Raw genomic sequence first — 16,883 nt, 5'->3', positions numbered from 1 at the left:
GAGCAGACATTTGAGCCAGCAAAGCTGGGAAAACACGGCGTGTTCAGGGCATCCGGCTTTTGGAAGCCAAGTCCTAGGAAATGTGGCACGTCTCTGACCATAAAGAGGCTTGGAAACCAGTAAGGAAACAGCCTGGCCTAGACCCCAAGCGCAGAGCCGCAGAGGGCAAAGAGACAAGATGCGGCGACCTGGGAGACCAGCCGCTGCGGGCACCGGCGTGGGCTGGGAGAGTCCACAGGCTGGTGTCCCTGCATCGAAACCACGAGAAACAACCTTCTCCACTGGCTCTGCCAGCGTGCCCTGCACTTTGCCAAGTGCGCCACTAAGTCACTGGCCTCAATCTTCCCACCCTCCTGCAAGGTGGCAACTAGCACTTTCCCCAGGAGTGAAGCTCAGAAGGCACTGGAAATTCTCCCCAGGTGCCACAGCCGGAGCGGGGATTCGAACCCAGGCCTGCAGGCCCCAGGCCCCAGCTCTCCCCCTCCCCCAGGCTCCTCCCTCCCCTCCCCCTGGACCCCCATCCTGGCTAACTCCTCATTCAAGCCTCAGCAGTGAAGTCACGTGTCCCCAGAGGCCTTCTCTAGGTGACCGGTCCCTGCCGGGGGTTCTTCCTGAACTTTACAACTGGGAAAATGAGGCGGCAGGAGGGCATGGGACCCGCTCCTGGCCACACAGCTACTAAGCTCCAGAGTTGGATCAGAACTCGTATCCTGGTCACTCCAGCCAACAGGCGCTTGGGACGTGCGTCACTGAGCTGGTGGAGGGATCGCATGGGAGACCCCAGCCCCAGGAGAGGTCCCACGGGCCAGCAGGTGGAGAAGGCTCTAGCTGCTCCCTTTCACCAGAGGACAAGGGTGAAATGTTTTCTTATTGCAAAACTGGTTTTGAAACATCAAAGCACACAGAAAACAAGCGGGTCTGAGCCCCGTAGGAGAGCACGGTGGTGGGGCACCCAGGACACGGCTCCCTTGACCTAGGCTCCAGGCCAAATCCCTGAGGGCTCACCTGATGGAAGGGCTCCCTCGGCTTCCAGAACCCGGTCACCTTGGCCTTGCCAACAGCTCTTCCTAAGGGCCGCCCTTGCCTTTGCCTAACGAAGCCAGACCCACCACCAGGGGGTAATGAGCTGTCAGCAAATGGTGCAAGGTCCAAAGGATTAGCGCACTAAGACAGCAAGTGCTGTGCAGGGCTGCCAGGAGCTGGGGCTGGGGCTGGGGGAAGGGGTTAGGAAAGACACGTGGGCGAGGGGACGTTTCATTTCACATGCACACCCACACCCAAACGAAAGGGCGTTCCAACTACAGGCAACAGCACACACAAAGGTTTGGTGATAGGAAATCTAGGAGGTTTTCTGCCAGCGGGAGAGGATGTGTGCCTGGGAGGTCGGCTGGAGGGGGAAGCTGAGGCTGGAGAAGAGGGTTGTGGCAGATAAGTAGTGGAGGACGTTTGATGCCAGGTGAAGCTGAGTTTTCTCTCGCAGGCAATGGGGAGCCATAGAAGGTTTTAGAGGAGGAGAATAACTTCACGAGACCCATGTTAGGGATGCACCTCGTACATACTTGTGCGACTGCAGGATTAGGTGCGTGCCTGTCCCCGTGATGCCGTGAACCCGAGCGTAGGGTGCGCCTCACCCCTTCCACCGCCCCAGAACCCCACACGGGGACGGTCAGTGATGCTCTGCACTCAGCCCTGGGTTCAAGCCCTAACAAGATCCATTCCTTCCACTCTGGCCCATCTCTGTGTCTAGGGATCCATTTCACTATTGAAAAGTGGGGACAACAGACCACGATCACAGGGCTTTGGGGAAACTAAACATGAAAGCTGATAGTACAGGCTTGAGCACATAATAGTTGCTGAATGAATGTCAGCTCCCTTCTCTCAGTGACCGGGCAGAGTCATCTTTTGATAACGAATATTGGTGACAATAATAATGACGATGATGACAGAGGCCAAGACTGACAAGAGAAGGGGCTTTGGCTGTCAACTCCTCTCCTCACCAGGCTTGCCCCTGACCTTCCAAATCTCCAACCCATCACCCGCTCTGTTACAGAGGAGGGGTCCTCCTTGGCTCCCTGTTCCAGGCTCTGGAACCACTGACCCCTCCCCACCTCTCTGGTCCTGACCCCTGCTTCTCCCTGATGGTTGATGCTGTCCCAACACCAACATCGGGGGTGTCCCACATGTGCCCCCAGCTGTGCCCACCTCCAGTTATTTTCCTATTCTGTTCGCTCTGCCTGGAGCCCCTTCCCTCCCCTCCCCCTGGATCCCCGAGTCTGACTAACTCCTCATTCAAGCCTCAGCAGTAAAGACCCTTGTCCCCAGAGGCCTCTCTTGACCCTCTAGACTGGGGGACGTGACCTCCTCGGGGCTCCCCGTGTACCCTGGGTTTTCCACTCACTTCACCGTCCAGTTGAGAAGCCTCTGACCAGGCCACTCAAGAATGGTCACCCCTCCTTTCTGCCGTGACGGTCCCCTGGGCAGGGCTCTCACCAGCTGCATCAAGTATCTGTTCATGGTTGCTATAAAAGGACGAGTGGTCCAGGGTGGTGCGTGCTAGGATGGTGCCACACCAAGAGGGAGGCCGAGCAGGGATGGGGGGCCTTTCCCACTGGGACAAGTGGGAGTCTCTGTGCCTACCTGGGAGGAGTTCCCTGAGGGCAGGGACCAGGCACCATCACCTGGCATCCCAAGGGTTCGAGGCCTGGCACAGGGGAGGCTGACGGAAATCGTGACTCAAAGTGGAGGGTCTCAGATCCTCTGGGGTCCGACCAATGAAGGACTGGGAAGGACTAATCTGAGGGCAACTGGGATGACAGGAAATGCCAGAAGACACTGGAGGGGACTGGGGGTGGGGGAGGGGGAATAGAGAGGGTGCCACTGTCACTGTCAACTCAGGTCATTTGCATCCAGCCTCACAGGTAGCACAGGGCTTTCTCTATGTTAACATCCATCAGCAACAAACGCCTCCTCAAGGCAGCTTGTGACCCACCCTCTCGAAGTCAGCATCCTGACACAATGAGCTTCACCCATTCTAGAAGGGAAGTGAAGAGAGGTCCAGCGGGGTCACAGGACCAGCAGGAAGCAGAGCTGGGATTTGAACCCAGGACTTCCAGACTCCAAAGCCTGTCCTCTCTCTAGTCCAGTGAGCTGTTCTACTGAACAGAATGCCTGAGAAACCACAACACCCTGCACCCTGACGCTAGCAGAAGCACACGATGCTGTAGGGAAGCAGAAAGCAAATTTGAAAAGAAGTCAGAAGACCAGAATTCTAGGGTGGAGTGTCCTCCCCAGAGGCCTTTGCAACTTGAACAAGTCACCAGACCGCTCCAAGACCCAGTTTCCCCACTTTTAAAATGCAAACCCTGGGTCCTTCTTCATACTGTGTGGTGACACTTAAGCCGTTGGCCCTGAAAAGGTGATATCGATTCTTAATTTTAACTGTCCACTTCCAAAAAGAGCATTAGATATTTTCAATAAAATGTGCAAAATCAATAAGACAGCTCAAAAAAAAAAAAAAAAGGAGAAAGAAAGAAAAGACAAGATACAGGGACATGGGTGTGGGGTCAGCTCTATTTCTAGCCTGTTGGGGGGTCAGTTTGTGCAGGAAGAGGTAAGCCTCCCCTTAAATAAAGCAACCATTGTTAGGTGATAAATTAGAATTGTGGCATATCCCAATGGATATGACCTGAGAGACGTTAAGTCAACTGCTTTACTTACAGATGGGAAACTGAGGCCCAGAGAGGGACAGGGATGTGGCCGAGGTCACACAGCACTTTAGATCAGCGTGGAGACTGCAACCCAGGTCTCTGACTCTTAGTCTAGAGTTCTTCCCCCAGCCCCTGGCCCAGAGCAGATGACCTCAGGTGGGGGGCACCACAGTGCTGGGCCAGGCACTGGGCATCGGCACTTCCGGTCAGGGTAGCACTGAGCCTCTGCCTTGTGCCAGGTCAGGGTAGAGCTGGACTATAAGAGCCAAGGGAGGGGTCTCAGCTGCAGAGAAGCAGAGAAGGGGCAGGAAGCAGGGCCTGGGCCACCTGGGGGTGGAGACCATCCCGCCGCACGGTGCCCCCTTCCAGGATGGGAGAGTCAGACCCTTACAATGAAAGTGTGATCCTAGGACTCCCAGCAAAGGTGTCACCGAGAGCACGTCAGAAATGTCACATCTCGGGTCCACCCCCAGCTCCTGGATCACAATCTGCACTTAAACCCCAGGAGATTCAAAGACATCAGATTTTGAGAACACCCGTCTAGTCCGCTCTGCTACGCAACAGCTGGGAAACCTGAGGCCTGAGAGGGAGGGACCGGGCCAAGGCCACAGGGTTATCAAGGCCACGGTCTCTGCATACCTCGGTCTCCCGCAGCCTGGCCTCCAGGGCTGCGCGGGGCCCCTGGGTGTTGTCATTGATCTGCAGCCGCTCCTGCACAGCCTTCATCCACTCCTGGGCATCCCCCATGCTCCTGGCGAAGCCCTCCTGCGGTTGCTGAGTCATGGCACCTGCAGGGGCTGAAGACAGGACCACACGAGGTCAGGCGCACAGGTGAGGAGGGCGGGGGGGAAGGCAAGCTGTGGAGAGGCCCCAGCCAGCTGATGGCAGCGAGGGTCGGGGAGCCTGACCCTGGGAATGGGGCTCGCCCTCCACCCCCAGCACCCTCCTGATGCCCAGCTTCGGTGCCAACAGCCAGAGGCGATCGTGTTTGTCAGAGAGCCAAAGGACTGGAAGTGGGCCGAGAAGGGAAACAGGTCTGGCCTCTCCGGGGGCTGGGCAGGGAGAGCGGGCCCAGGGTGCCCGGTTGGCAAAGGCTCCCTTTGTCTCAGATTCCCTGCTCCCCTCTGACGCTAGCTTGGCACTCAGGGCCAACTGTCTCCTGTCTTTTTGGCTGGAAACCCCTCCAAAAGTGGATCCTAAAACACACACAGGCTGAGATGTCTGTGACAGACACTGAATCTTGATCTGAATGGATCAAAAAGCCTCAACCTAAGAAACACAGTTTTTGGGCATTGGCCAGGCTGACGCCAGCCCCTGAATCTCACCTGAAATTAATATCTCAGGTTGGGGGATGGCCCGGTGAGCCAGGTGTCTTGTGGCTACTTCTCCACCAAACCTGGGTCCCTGGCAGATGTTCTAAGTGTTTCCACTGAGCTACGCACCACCTACCTCTTGGCAACCACTAACAATCAACTGACCTAGCATCTGAGCTGAGACCCACTGCCTTCGGGGATGCCCGCTTCCTGGCATAGGTCTCCCAGCTAAACCAACTGCTTTGCTATCCTGTCCCCTCCTCTCTTTCCCTTACCTTCTAGCTGCGGATACAAGGTCTCAGATTTTCTCACGTAACTTTCTTAAAATCCCATTAAGCCCAGGAAAAACTCTTCTGTATTTCAGTTCTAGTTGTCTGCTTACGGCAACTATAACCGACTTTGGATTAAAGTTATTTATATCTGCATCTTAGGTGAAAGGATTGTGTCTAGTTTATCCTCCAATCTCCCACAATGCCTAGCACAGAGTAAACCCTCTGCTGATGCTGAAATAGCCCAGCGTTGGCATAAAGCGTCATGCACCCAAAACCAACCACAGCATTTGTTAAAAAGGCAAAACAAAACAAAACTAAGAACAACCCAAATGCCCAACAATAGGAAATTAGTTAAGGAAAGTATCACACACTTGCACTTCAGAATATTATGCAGCCCGGGCTTCCCTGGTGGCGCAGTAGTTGAGAGTCCGCCTGCCGATGCAGGGGACACGGGTTCGTGCCCCGGTCCAGGAGGATCCCACGTGCCGCGGAGCAGCTGGGCCCGTGAGCCATGGCCACTGAGCCTGCGCGTCCGGAGCCTGTGCTCCGCAGCGGGAGAGGCCACGACCGTGAGAGGCCCGCGTACCGCAAAAAAAAAAAAAAAAAAAAAAAAGAATATTATGCAGCCAATAACAAGTAGGATTGAAATGAATTTGTGATGGAGAATACGTGGGTTCTAATGATAATATCAAAAAATGCAACAAAATTTATACTTAGTAGCCCCAGTTCTACAGCTAATAAAAACAAAACAACCACAAAAAAAACATGCTCATAGAAAAAGACTGGGAAATCTCGCCATTACGATGCCCACGTAGGGACTTCCCTGGCGGTCCAGTGGTTAGGACTCCGCACTTCCATTGCAGGGGGCATGGGTTTGATCCCTGGTCATGGAACTAAGATCCCGCAAGCCACGTGAAGTCGTCCAAACAAACAAAAGCCAATGCCCATGTGATGAAGCGGAGAGAGGGGTGTGGGCAAGTGGCTGAAAGCATCCCACGTGACCTCGGGCCGCTCTTTTCCTGGCAGGGTGTCTTCGGAGGCCACGTGGCTAAGGACCATTGTCTGGTTGGTGGAATCACAGTTGGAAGTTTTTCTGTTTCCCTATTTTTCCTCTTAGGCACTTTGTGAATTTTCCAGAAAAGGCAACCGTTACTTTAAAATTAAAAAAACCAAATAATTTCTTAACATTGGCTGAATTGTCTGTTGGCCCTTTTTTCTCAATCATCAGTTGGTTGTACAACAGGCGTTGACTGGGAATGTGGGCATCCCGCCCTTCACCTCTATCCCTGCACTGGCAGCTCTGCGATCAGATTGCGCGATGCACGCTGGGAGAGGGGAAGGACGCCACCAGCGAGGGGAAGGGAGTGTGTGACCCAGGGTGGGCTTCCCTCTGGGACCTCGGTCCTCAGAGCTCAGTCTCCCTATTTTCTTCTGGAGATGTTTTGATGTTTTTCTAACAACTTAATACGTTCCCTGCAGCCACTCCCTACCTTTGAATGCTTCGTTTGAAAAGCACGTTAGAATGCGCAGGCATTTAAATTGGTTCATTGTGGCTTTAATCTCTCGTCTAGTGTGTGACTTGATTGGCTTCCAAAAGCTCAGCTTTTATTTTTTACAAAGCGATGAATGGGAGGAGCCGAAACTAGCTCCCAGGGTTTCGGATGACAGGATGCGGAGGGGGGTGGATGCTCTAAACACCCAGAGGCAGCGAGGTTTGGAGAACCCTTCTTGCAGCTGGAAATGCCCAGGGCCTGGGAGGTGTGATGGTTTGGAGACCCCAAGGTACTCAAATGGAACACTAGGGGTCCGGCAGGGTGGGGCAGGACTCGGGTGGACCTCAGACCCACGGATCAGCCTCAGATGGGGGCTTCTAACCTTGGATGGGGGACCACTAACTGTCAGCTTGGTGAAGCTGCCGGCAGAGTTCAAGAGACCAGGGCCTCTTGGCCTGTGCTACCAAACCACTTCATTCCACGTCAGTGAAACACACAGGAATTAAACACGCACTTTTAGCTAAGCCAGATGCTACAACCACAGAAGCGAATAAGTGGGCACCACCTCTGCCTCAAGAAGCTTCCAGGGGGCTTCCCTGGTGGCGCAGTGGTTGAGAGTCCGCCTGCTGATGCAGAGGACACAGGTTCGTGCCCCGGTCCCGGAAGATCCCACATGGCGCGGAGCGGCTGGGCCCGTGAGCCATGGCCGCTGAGCCTGCGCGTCTGGAGCCTGTGTTCCGCAGCAGGAGAGACTGCAACAGTGAGAGGCCCGCGTACCGCAAAAAAAAAAAAAAAAAAGAAGCTTCCAGAAGAGAAGCTGCATATTGAACACCTGTGTGGGCTGCAGGTGGATGAACTGCAAACCAGGGTGGGGGATTTGAGGGGAGGGGGATGGACTTCTACTGTGGACCCCTTCTTGGAATAAAGTCTTTAAATGCCGAGAATAAACTGCAAGAATTACAAAGGAAACCAATCATATTAAAACATAGTTATCAAAATATCAAAATCGAATTTATCTCACACACACACACACACACCCCCCCACACACACCACACACTACCTTACTAACACATTAAATCACAAGATCTAATGACAATGGGTCTAATAACTACTGGAATTTTGAAATACTGATGGGCATAAAATACACTTCAAGAAATCTACAATGACTGCAGTGCAACATAAAAATATATGTGACGAAGTTACAGCCACTGCTAATAACAGAGTAGGCTTTGATTTTGTTTTGCCTCCTGCATAACTGAAGAAATTGCCATTAGTTAGAGGTCAGTAGCAATTCTATCCATAGCCCCGTCAGTCCATGGACCTGGGTTAGAATCCACAACTGATGGAAAGGAGAGCCTGCTTCCTTACACAAGTTTAAAAGTTTAAAGTTAAAAAGCAAATGAGCAGCTCAAGAAAAGCCCACTCACAATTGGTTTATGGACCAGGAAGACATCCCTCCTTCGCATCCCTCACCAGGAACATCATGGATTTCCCTCCGTTTCCTCAATCGACTGCAACAGCTTCGGCCCCTCTTCCCATCCCTTCTCCGGGCGGGAACCAGAGGGGGCTTCCTAAAACACAAATCCAGCTGACCATTGCCCTGTTTAAAAGATACGTTGCAGCGGTCTTCCGACCGACCCCCAAGCCCTGAGCGTGACCCTGTTTCCAGCCTTGCTTCCTGCCATGCCTCCTCACAGCCAACCCCAGGGCAGATGTGCAGTTCTTAGTGCCTCTCTGACACAGCCAAGACAATGACCTCTGTTCCCTCTTCTAGAAGCGAGCCCCCTCCCCCAAGCATTGCTGTCCGGCGGGGAACCCCAGAGCACCGTGACCACCAACTATATTTTCTGGGCAGGCCACCTCCTCTCCTGCTGCCTTTCCACCTCTGCACCCCAGTGCTGGAGCGTCAAGTTACCAGCCCTTCATTAATGTTGACTGAAAGAACAAATAAGCCAAGGAGATGACCCATAGTACTGGGCTGAGCAGGGTGGGAAGCCTTCCACAATGTGGCGGGGAAGGTAGGAGAAGGAGCCCTGGGCGTGGAATCTGCACATTTGCCCTGAGCACGCCTTTGCCTCTCTGGGCCTCAGTTTCCCCATGTGCACACTGTGAGTGTTGAACAGAGGGTCTCTGAGGGTCTTTGAGGTTGTGGGTTGGAAGGGTCCATATTACTGAGCTCTCTGTGAGCCACGCCAGCTGGGGCCTACGCATCAGCCTCTGCCCTCAGACTGTCAGCCTGGTCTGGGCCCTGGTGACCTTCTCTCCCCACGGACCCCCCTCCTTAGCCAGTTCAGAGCACCCCTTCCAGCATCGTGGCCCCTCTAAGGCAGGCCGAGGTGAGTAGCCTCCCAGGGCCACGTGGAAACTCCAAAGGAGGTGGTCCTGGGGACCTTTTATACAGTGGTGGGCACACTTTTTTTGTAAAGGGTCAGGTAGTGACTATCTTCATACTTTATCTATATACTTATAGTATATACTCTGCAGGTCATATACAGTCTCTGTTGCATATACTTCTTTGATTTTACAGCCCTTAAAAAATGTAAAACCCATTTCCCATTCACTGCACCAAAACAGACGACTAGCCCAATGTGGCCTATGGGCCACAGTTTGCCAACTTCAGCTGTAGATGCCCCAAGGCTGTAACCAGCAGCTGCAGGGAGCCACAGCGGCCAGCAGGCAAAGTGAGCGGCTAAGTGACCCACAGGCATGTGTCCTGGGATTGGACAGATGTTGAGGCCAGAAGGACTTATAATTGGTCCTGGTGGTCTTGGGCCCGCTATTCACGAGCCGTGTGACATCTGGTCAGTCAGTTAACTTCTCTGAGTCCCCATCTCCTCACCTGGAAATGGGGTTTAGTCCGCTTGGGATGCTATAATAAAATATCACAGACCAGGTGGCTTACAAACAGCAGAAATTTACTTTTCACAGTTCTGGAGGCTGGAAGTCTGAGATCAGGGAGCCAGCACAGTCACGGGAGACCTGGCTGCAGACTTCTCATTGTATCTTCACGTGGAAGAAGGGGTTAGGGAGCTCTGTGGGGTCTCTTTTATAAGGGCACTAATCCCATTCATGAGGGCTCCACCCTCATGTTAGAACAGGATTAGAATCACCTCCCAGATGCCCTAACTCCTGACACCATCACATTGTGGGTCAGGATTCCAACAGGTGAATTCTGAGGGGACATAAATATGCAGACCATGGCATGGGGACAACACCTAGATTTGGTTAATGAAAAAACCGCCTACCCAGCACCTGGAACACATTCCATACTTGGAAGCAGTTCTGTTTTTACCCCAAATTCCTCTGGGGTCAGGTGGAGGGCTTTCCTTCTTTAGAAACCTGCATCCAGACGGAGGCTCTCACACCATCCCAAAGGTGGGTGTGGGGTAGGAATGGGGGTTACTAGCCATAGACTAATGCATCTGTGCATCTTAACAGCTGCTGGGTGCTCAGGGTTCAGAGACGAACCAGGTAAGGCTCTGGCCCATGGGGCTCCGTGTCCAGTGAGGGGGCCAAAGTGAGCTTTGAGAGAGGGGAGTGCAAGCTGAGTGGGAGGTGCTGCAAGGATGCTGGGGAGGCTCTCGACACACTGGGGGATGGGGAGGCTGGAGCTCGAGGATGCGGGGAGGCAATGAAGGAAGCAAGGGTCAGATCAGAGCCCCAGAGCCACGTCCAGGAGGCTGGGCTGGTCCCTGGGGGCAATCGGGAGCCAACATGGGCTCAGGTGGGAGTGACAACACTGATTGAGGTTCAGGCGAGTCACCCTGGCTGGGGTGGGCGCAGAAGGGAAGCCCTGGCCAAGGGGGTGGGGGGAGGGGGTCAGCGCAGACACGGGCAGCTGCATGAGGCCAAGGACCAGGCGGGAAGGCTGCAGGAGCGAGCATGGCAGGCACGCCTCTCTGGGAGGGAGGGGGGAATTCTCATCGTCCATGAGTTTGTCCTTCTTGGATTGGTTGAGTGGACACAGGATTTAAAAAAAATGGAACTATGCATTTTCCAAACATTTTGGCAAAAAACAAAAAAACCAAAAAAACGTGCTCAGGCATTTTTTAAAAAGCTGTTTCCATTTCCGAGTCCCTTCTTGGGTAGCAGCCCTGGGGTGCTGCTGCAGGCAGCAAGGAAGTGGGGCTCCAGATGCACCTCTGGGCTGTCCCTGAGGAACCACAGACAGGATGCAGGCCCTTTCTGGTTCAGGCCGGCGCTGGTCTGCTGCAGGAGATGGTTAGAAAGGAAGCAGCCTTGGTTTTCAGCGTCCCGTGTGGTTATCACAAATGACAGCCAGAAGAGAAATGATCTTTTTTCCTTGATGACAGACAAGCCAGGGCAGGGCAGATGACAGAGCAGAGGAGCAGACTCAAGAAAGAGCATGTGTTCCGATGCAACCCGGGTGAAAAGGCACCAGCCTGGGAGACTGACGCGTCCACAGGAGGTGACCGGGGACACAGCTCTCCCAGAAATGGACTGTGAGGCTGTACTTCAGGGGAGGCCAAGAAGGTTCCAGAATCTGAGCTCCAGGCCTGAGCCATCGAGTCAAAAGGGGAGAGCTTAGTTAGAGTCACAAGGAGGCCTCAGGGTGAATGCGCAGGCAGAAGTGCCATAAAGCAGTGTGCGGTTGGATGGAGGGGGTGGAAAACGTGATGCAGACTTGGAAAAAAAAAGCCAACCAGGGAAGAGAAAAGGGTGCTGACATTTCCACCATGATGAAAGGCCTACGTCTGTGCTAAGCACTTGTCTACAAGTCATCCATTTGGTCCTTGAGGGTGGGTCACACAGGAGGGAGCAGAGGTAGGGCAGCAGGGCATCCTCTCAGGCGGAGAGCTTCTGCTGATTGGCAGAGGGACCTCAGAAGAACTTCCTCCCCCCCCCCACACCGACCAGCACCTTCCTCTTAGAATATTGGGGGCCTCATCAGGCACCTGCTCAGAACCAGTGCTCAGTGGGCAAGGCTGCCGTCACCTTCCGCAATCGCAGACAAGAACACTGAGGCTGGAGTGTCCAGGGCACAGGGCCATCAGGGCAGCACTGAGATTTGAACTTTGTTCTGTCAAATTCCAAAGCCCAAAGACCGTGAGTCTGGTTGGACAGGGTTCAACCAGGCAGAGTGAATCCACTCTGAGTCCAGCTGTGAACCAGAGGGACCCGGCTCCATGGGGGTGAAGGAGCTGAGAAGCTGCCAGGAGACAAAAGGGAACCCAGAGATCGGCTACTTCCACACCTTGGCTGGAGGGGGCAAAGGAGGAGGTGATGTTACCAGACCCGGGCTGGGAGCCTCTAAGCGGCAGGAACTGGAGCCCCAAGGGAGGCATCACCCCAGCCAGGGCGGAAAGGCTGCTGTGGGCGAAATCCCTGGGCCAGCACAGGGGAACCTGAGCGATGCAGCCCGCAGGGGTCAACCCTCCTGTGACCCAGGGGATGGGAAGGAAGGTCTCCCAGCCCAGGCCTGCGAAGGCTGCCCATCTGTAGATGGAGAAGGACACCAGCTCCCTTTGCCCTGATTCCGGGCTGCCTGAGCAATGGGCCAAGCTGCAACTTGGTCTGCGGGGGACCAGCCTTGCAGGACAAAGGACAAGTTACTGGCACTGACACTGACCATTTGCTGGGTTGACCTTGAAGGGGAGTCCACGGGAAATAAATCAGGGTTCAGAACCCTGTGTCCTGGGGGCGGCGGGATTAGAGCCCTCCATCCTCTCCCTTCCCCTTCCTGGGCCTGGGAAGATGAGGCTGCAGGATGGAGGGCCCTCCTTGGCTCTGTGGTGCCAGTGGTGAGGGTCAGACACCCCATAAGGACCAGGTTGGGACAGCTCCCCGCTCCAGCCCCTCCAACACCATAACGGCAATGTAAAACATTCTCTGGGAATGTGCAGACACTCTAATACCGCGTGCCATTCAATGATCTAGACACTCCAAGAATCCTGCTTAAGACGTAACCAAACCCCATTAGGGAATGCCCCTAAAACACGACACCGAATCCCTCCCAAGCACAGAGAGGGGCAAAGTCAGGTTCAAAGGGTGACTATTATGTGGCTGACATTATTAGTACCATTTTATAAGGATGGAAACTGAGACTCAGAAAAGCAAACAGCCGGCCAGAAAGTGGTGGATCCAGGATTAACAATAATAATTCTAACAGCCCACGTGCACCTTGCATTCTGTACGTGCCTGACTCCGTGATAAAGGGCTTACAGCTATTAACTCATTTATCCTACAAAGACTAATGAGACACTTATCCCTATTTTATGGCTGAGAAAACTGAGGGCCAATGATACTAAGAACACTGCTCAAAAGTCAGACGGATGTTAAGTAACGGGGACAGAACTGGAACACAGGATGGCCTGAGTCCAGAGCCTTTGCTCTTAAACACCACGGTGCTACCCGGCTTCCACGCCCCCGCCTGTACCCCCAGAACCCACTGAGAGCCGTCCACGCCTCCTGTGGGTCGTCTTCTATGAGCATCCGAGCTCCAGGAAGGTGACCGCAGGGTGTAAACCTGGGGCTCCGCTCGAGAATCTAGAATTGGATTTAATAAACTGAGGCCCCGGCTGCTGGGCCGCCACCTGGTCCTCTGCCAACCCAGCTGCCCCCTGGCATTTTGCTCTAGAACTCAGAACCTTCAGGATCCAGAACCAAGCAAACCCCAGCTCCCACGGCAGGCCCTATAGGCAAGTGCGCTTGCCCCTCCAACCTGGCCAGGGGCCCACACACACAGACGGACACAGTGCCCCGGCACGGGGCACACTCCCTTTCCCGCGACACGCTCGCCTTTCCTGTGACTCACTCCTGCGCTGCCACACACAGTTTCCACCCTTACTCATTCCCATGCTCTCCCATACACAGATGGGATTTCAGGAACCACGCAGCTGGTTTTAATCCCAAAGCCTATTCCAAGTGAATTCTGGGAACTCTTTTTTGTTTACTTATTGCAGATAATGTTACGGAGAAGCCACAGCTCAGAGCATCGTTCAGAGCGCCAGGACGGTCCTGGGCCATGCTCTCTTATCTGGCATTCACAGAAGGTGATTTGGAGAGCAAAGTGTGTAAGAAGCAGGGACCGGCACCCTCCGCAGCATCTTAATTGGTCATTGGACCAGGAACTCTCACACCGTCTTATTTCATCTTACAACAGCCCTCCCAGGTTGCTGAATCTGGAGTTGGGAACAATTACTGGGCTTTATCCCGTCAGAGATAACCACAGGCTTGCAGGGATTAAGGGACTGAACCAAAGCCACACAAACTACAGGGCACCACAACCCACCCTCTGTCCATGGGCTCGTCAATGTTCATACAAGAAACCCCGCTTAGTAACAGGGTTCTGGGGTCCACTTTACAATTCTAGCCACAAAGGGGACTGCTTTCAAGACGAGTGCTCTGAGAGGGATTCTCAAATCAGCTTTGCCATCACTGACAAATGGTATTTGGTAGTGAAAGCCCACTGTGCTCTGGCCCACCTCCTTTCCCAGAGAGCTGACTATAAAACAGCATTTCCAGTCACTCTGAAATTAACTAAACCCAAGTTCTCCGTCAAAAGGCACAGCGTGGAGGACGCTAGGATTTCTACCCGGGAAACGCTGGCCTTGCAAAGCACAGTCAAATATGGATGTCTGGGAGAGGGAGAGAATGCAAAGTTCAACTCTAAGAGAATGGGGTACCAAAGGCCCGACCTCCCAGCGAGGACAGGGGCATCCCTTGGGCAAGGCAAGTGGCTCCAAGGTGCGGGGCCTCGGCTCCTTGGGCCAGGTGTGATTGGCTCAGGCTGCCGGGAGGGCAGCCAATTAGAGGGCGCGAAGCAGAGGGCTCCCTGAGGCGGTTCTGAGAAGCATCCTACCAGTAGCCCTGGTCGCGTAGTCCCAGCCGGCTGCTGGGAGTGTGGCTAGGGGCGATCAGAGGCCGGGGAGGCAGGGACTGGCCATCAGTTGCGGGTCAGAGAGCAGCAGTGAGCAAGGCATCACACTAGTCCAGGACTGGGTGGGACACCGAGTGCTGCGTGAGTCTGGGCAGACCAATCAACGCTGCCCAGCCTACCGCTGATTCGGAAACGGGAGCTCTAGGTCGGTTTTGGTTTTTCACACTGTGGGTCGTGGCCCAACCCCATGCCTTGGCAGTGAAAGCACCCGCCGCGCTCCCAATCACCCTGTAGATGAAATCTCCAAGGTCTCGTCCCACCAGCGAGGGTTCCATCTGCCGTGTGGCAAGGCCCATCCCAGGTCCTGCTGAAGAAGATCTGGCCAAGGGGGTGGAGCTTCGGATGGATGTTGGCCCCTTGTCCCTGCGCCTTCCCTCCCCTCCCTTCCCCAGCAGCCCAAGGCAGCGTCTTCCGTGACAGCATGGCAGTGACAGATGTCCTCACACCTCCTCCCCAGGCCTCTCTCTTATTGGCCCTGGGAATCAGGGGCCCATGCCAGGCCCCCAGCGCCTCATACCTTCTCCTCAGGTAGGAATCTTCCCTGCAGAGGGGTGATTCCAACAGTCACCCCTGAACCCACCAGACCTGCCTTACCTTCCTGAACATCTCCCATGGAACCAGTGCTCCCTCCCTGGACTGTCTGCACCACAGCCCAAGGGAGCGGGTTCAACCACAATGACCACACACACCTCCTGTGGCCCTCAAACCTGAATTACACATGAACAGACATAAATGTCCTTTGACAGATGAATGGATAAAGAAGATGTGGTACATATATCTATATGTATATCTATATATGCAATGGAATATTACTCAGCCATGAAAAAGAATGAAATCATGCCATTTGCAGCAACATGGATGGACCTAGAGATGATCATACTAAGTGATGTCAGATAGAAAAAGACAAATATCATATGATATCACTTATATGTGGAATCTTAAATATAACACAAATGAACCTATCTATGAAACAAAAACAGACTCACAGACATAGAGAACAGACTTGTGGTTGCCAAGGAAGGGAGGGTGGCCAAGGGAGTTTGGGGTTAGCAGATGCAAACTATTATATATAGAATGGATAAACAACAAGGCCCTACTGTATAGCACAGGGAACTATATTCTATACCCTGAGATAAACCATGAGAGAAAACAATATTAAAAAATGTATGTATAGGGCTTCCCTGGTGGTGCAGTGGTTGAGAGTCCGCCTGCCGATGCAGGGGACACAGGTTCGTGCCCCTGTCCGGGAAGATCTCACATGCCATGGAGCGGCTGGGCCCGTGAGCCATGGCCGCTGAGCCTGCGCGTCCAGAGCCTGTGCTCTGCAACGGAAGCGGCCACAACAGTGAGAGGCCCAAATACCGCAAAAAAAAAAAAAAAAAAAAAAAGTACATATATAACTGAATCACTTTGCTGTACAGCAGAAACTAACCCAACACTGTAAATCCACTATACTTCAATTAAAGAAAAAATATAGTTGTGAAAAGAAAAAGAAAAGAAAATTATGGCTGCACAATAATATACTTTCAGAACCACTCTTATCAAGAAGGACTTCAGAAATGAGCACTTTCTACTAGATGAAAACGTCTTTGTATTCAAAAGCATTGCATCAAGATATAGGGTTTTTATTTTTTTGTTTGTCTTTATTAGATAAAAATTTCAAAACTTCTCATAGAACTCATGGTCTTGGGGCTCCCCTGCAGGTCCAGTGGTTAAGACTCCGCACTTCCATTGCAAGGGGCACAGGTTCAATCCCTCGTCCAGGAACTAGGATCCCACATGCCGCTCGGTGTAGCCAAAAAAAAAACACCTCATGGTCTCCAGAGAAATCCTCCTCATACCCCAATTTGAGAAACCCTGGCCTGGAGGATGAAGGGGACTCCTCAGGGACCCTCAAGGATGAGGCTCCTACCTAACCTACAGCCCTGACTCACCAGGGTGCCCCTGGTCCCTGCACGCCAGCTGTACCACACTGCTGAAGTTTCTAGAAGCTTAGAATCTTGAGTGCTGCCTCCCTAGCCTAGTTCTGCCTGGTGAGCCTCCCCTACCCCAATACACACCTCCTTCTAGCAGACTCTTCCCTGTTCTTTCAAGATTCAGTTCACTCACAGGGGAAACACTTCCAGCTTCCTTCCCCCCATAGTAACAGCTCCTCCCTTCCTTGGGTGCCCACGGGACCCTGTGCATGTTACCACTT

General features: G+C 53.4%; 1 protein-coding gene across 4 annotated transcripts in view; it reads right to left on the bottom strand.

The window, feature by feature from the left end:
* The window catches only part of SYNE3 (spectrin repeat containing nuclear envelope family member 3), a 91,256-nt gene that overhangs the window by 48,123 nt on the left and 26,250 nt on the right, over nucleotides 1-16,883 (bottom strand). For 2 of the 4 annotated variants that reach the window (XM_067726600.1, XM_067726590.1), the window contains exon 2: nucleotides 4,347-4,504. The exons of 1 other annotated variant lie outside the window; for it this stretch is intronic. In XM_067726600.1, the coding sequence (XP_067582701.1) occupies nucleotides 4,347-4,490 (144 nt within the window). In that variant the 5' untranslated portion in view covers nucleotides 4,491-4,504. Of the gene's footprint in view, nucleotides 1-4,346; nucleotides 4,505-8,213; nucleotides 8,358-16,883 lie in introns of all 4 variants that reach the window. One more of the 4 variants, XM_067726607.1, reaches the window with a different exon arrangement.

This window comes from Pseudorca crassidens, chromosome 1 (assembly GCF_039906515.1).
Source record: "Pseudorca crassidens isolate mPseCra1 chromosome 1, mPseCra1.hap1, whole genome shotgun sequence".
Classification (NCBI taxonomy): domain Eukaryota; kingdom Metazoa; phylum Chordata; class Mammalia; order Artiodactyla; family Delphinidae; genus Pseudorca; species Pseudorca crassidens.
This window is presented reverse-complemented; position numbering and strand designations above follow the sequence as displayed.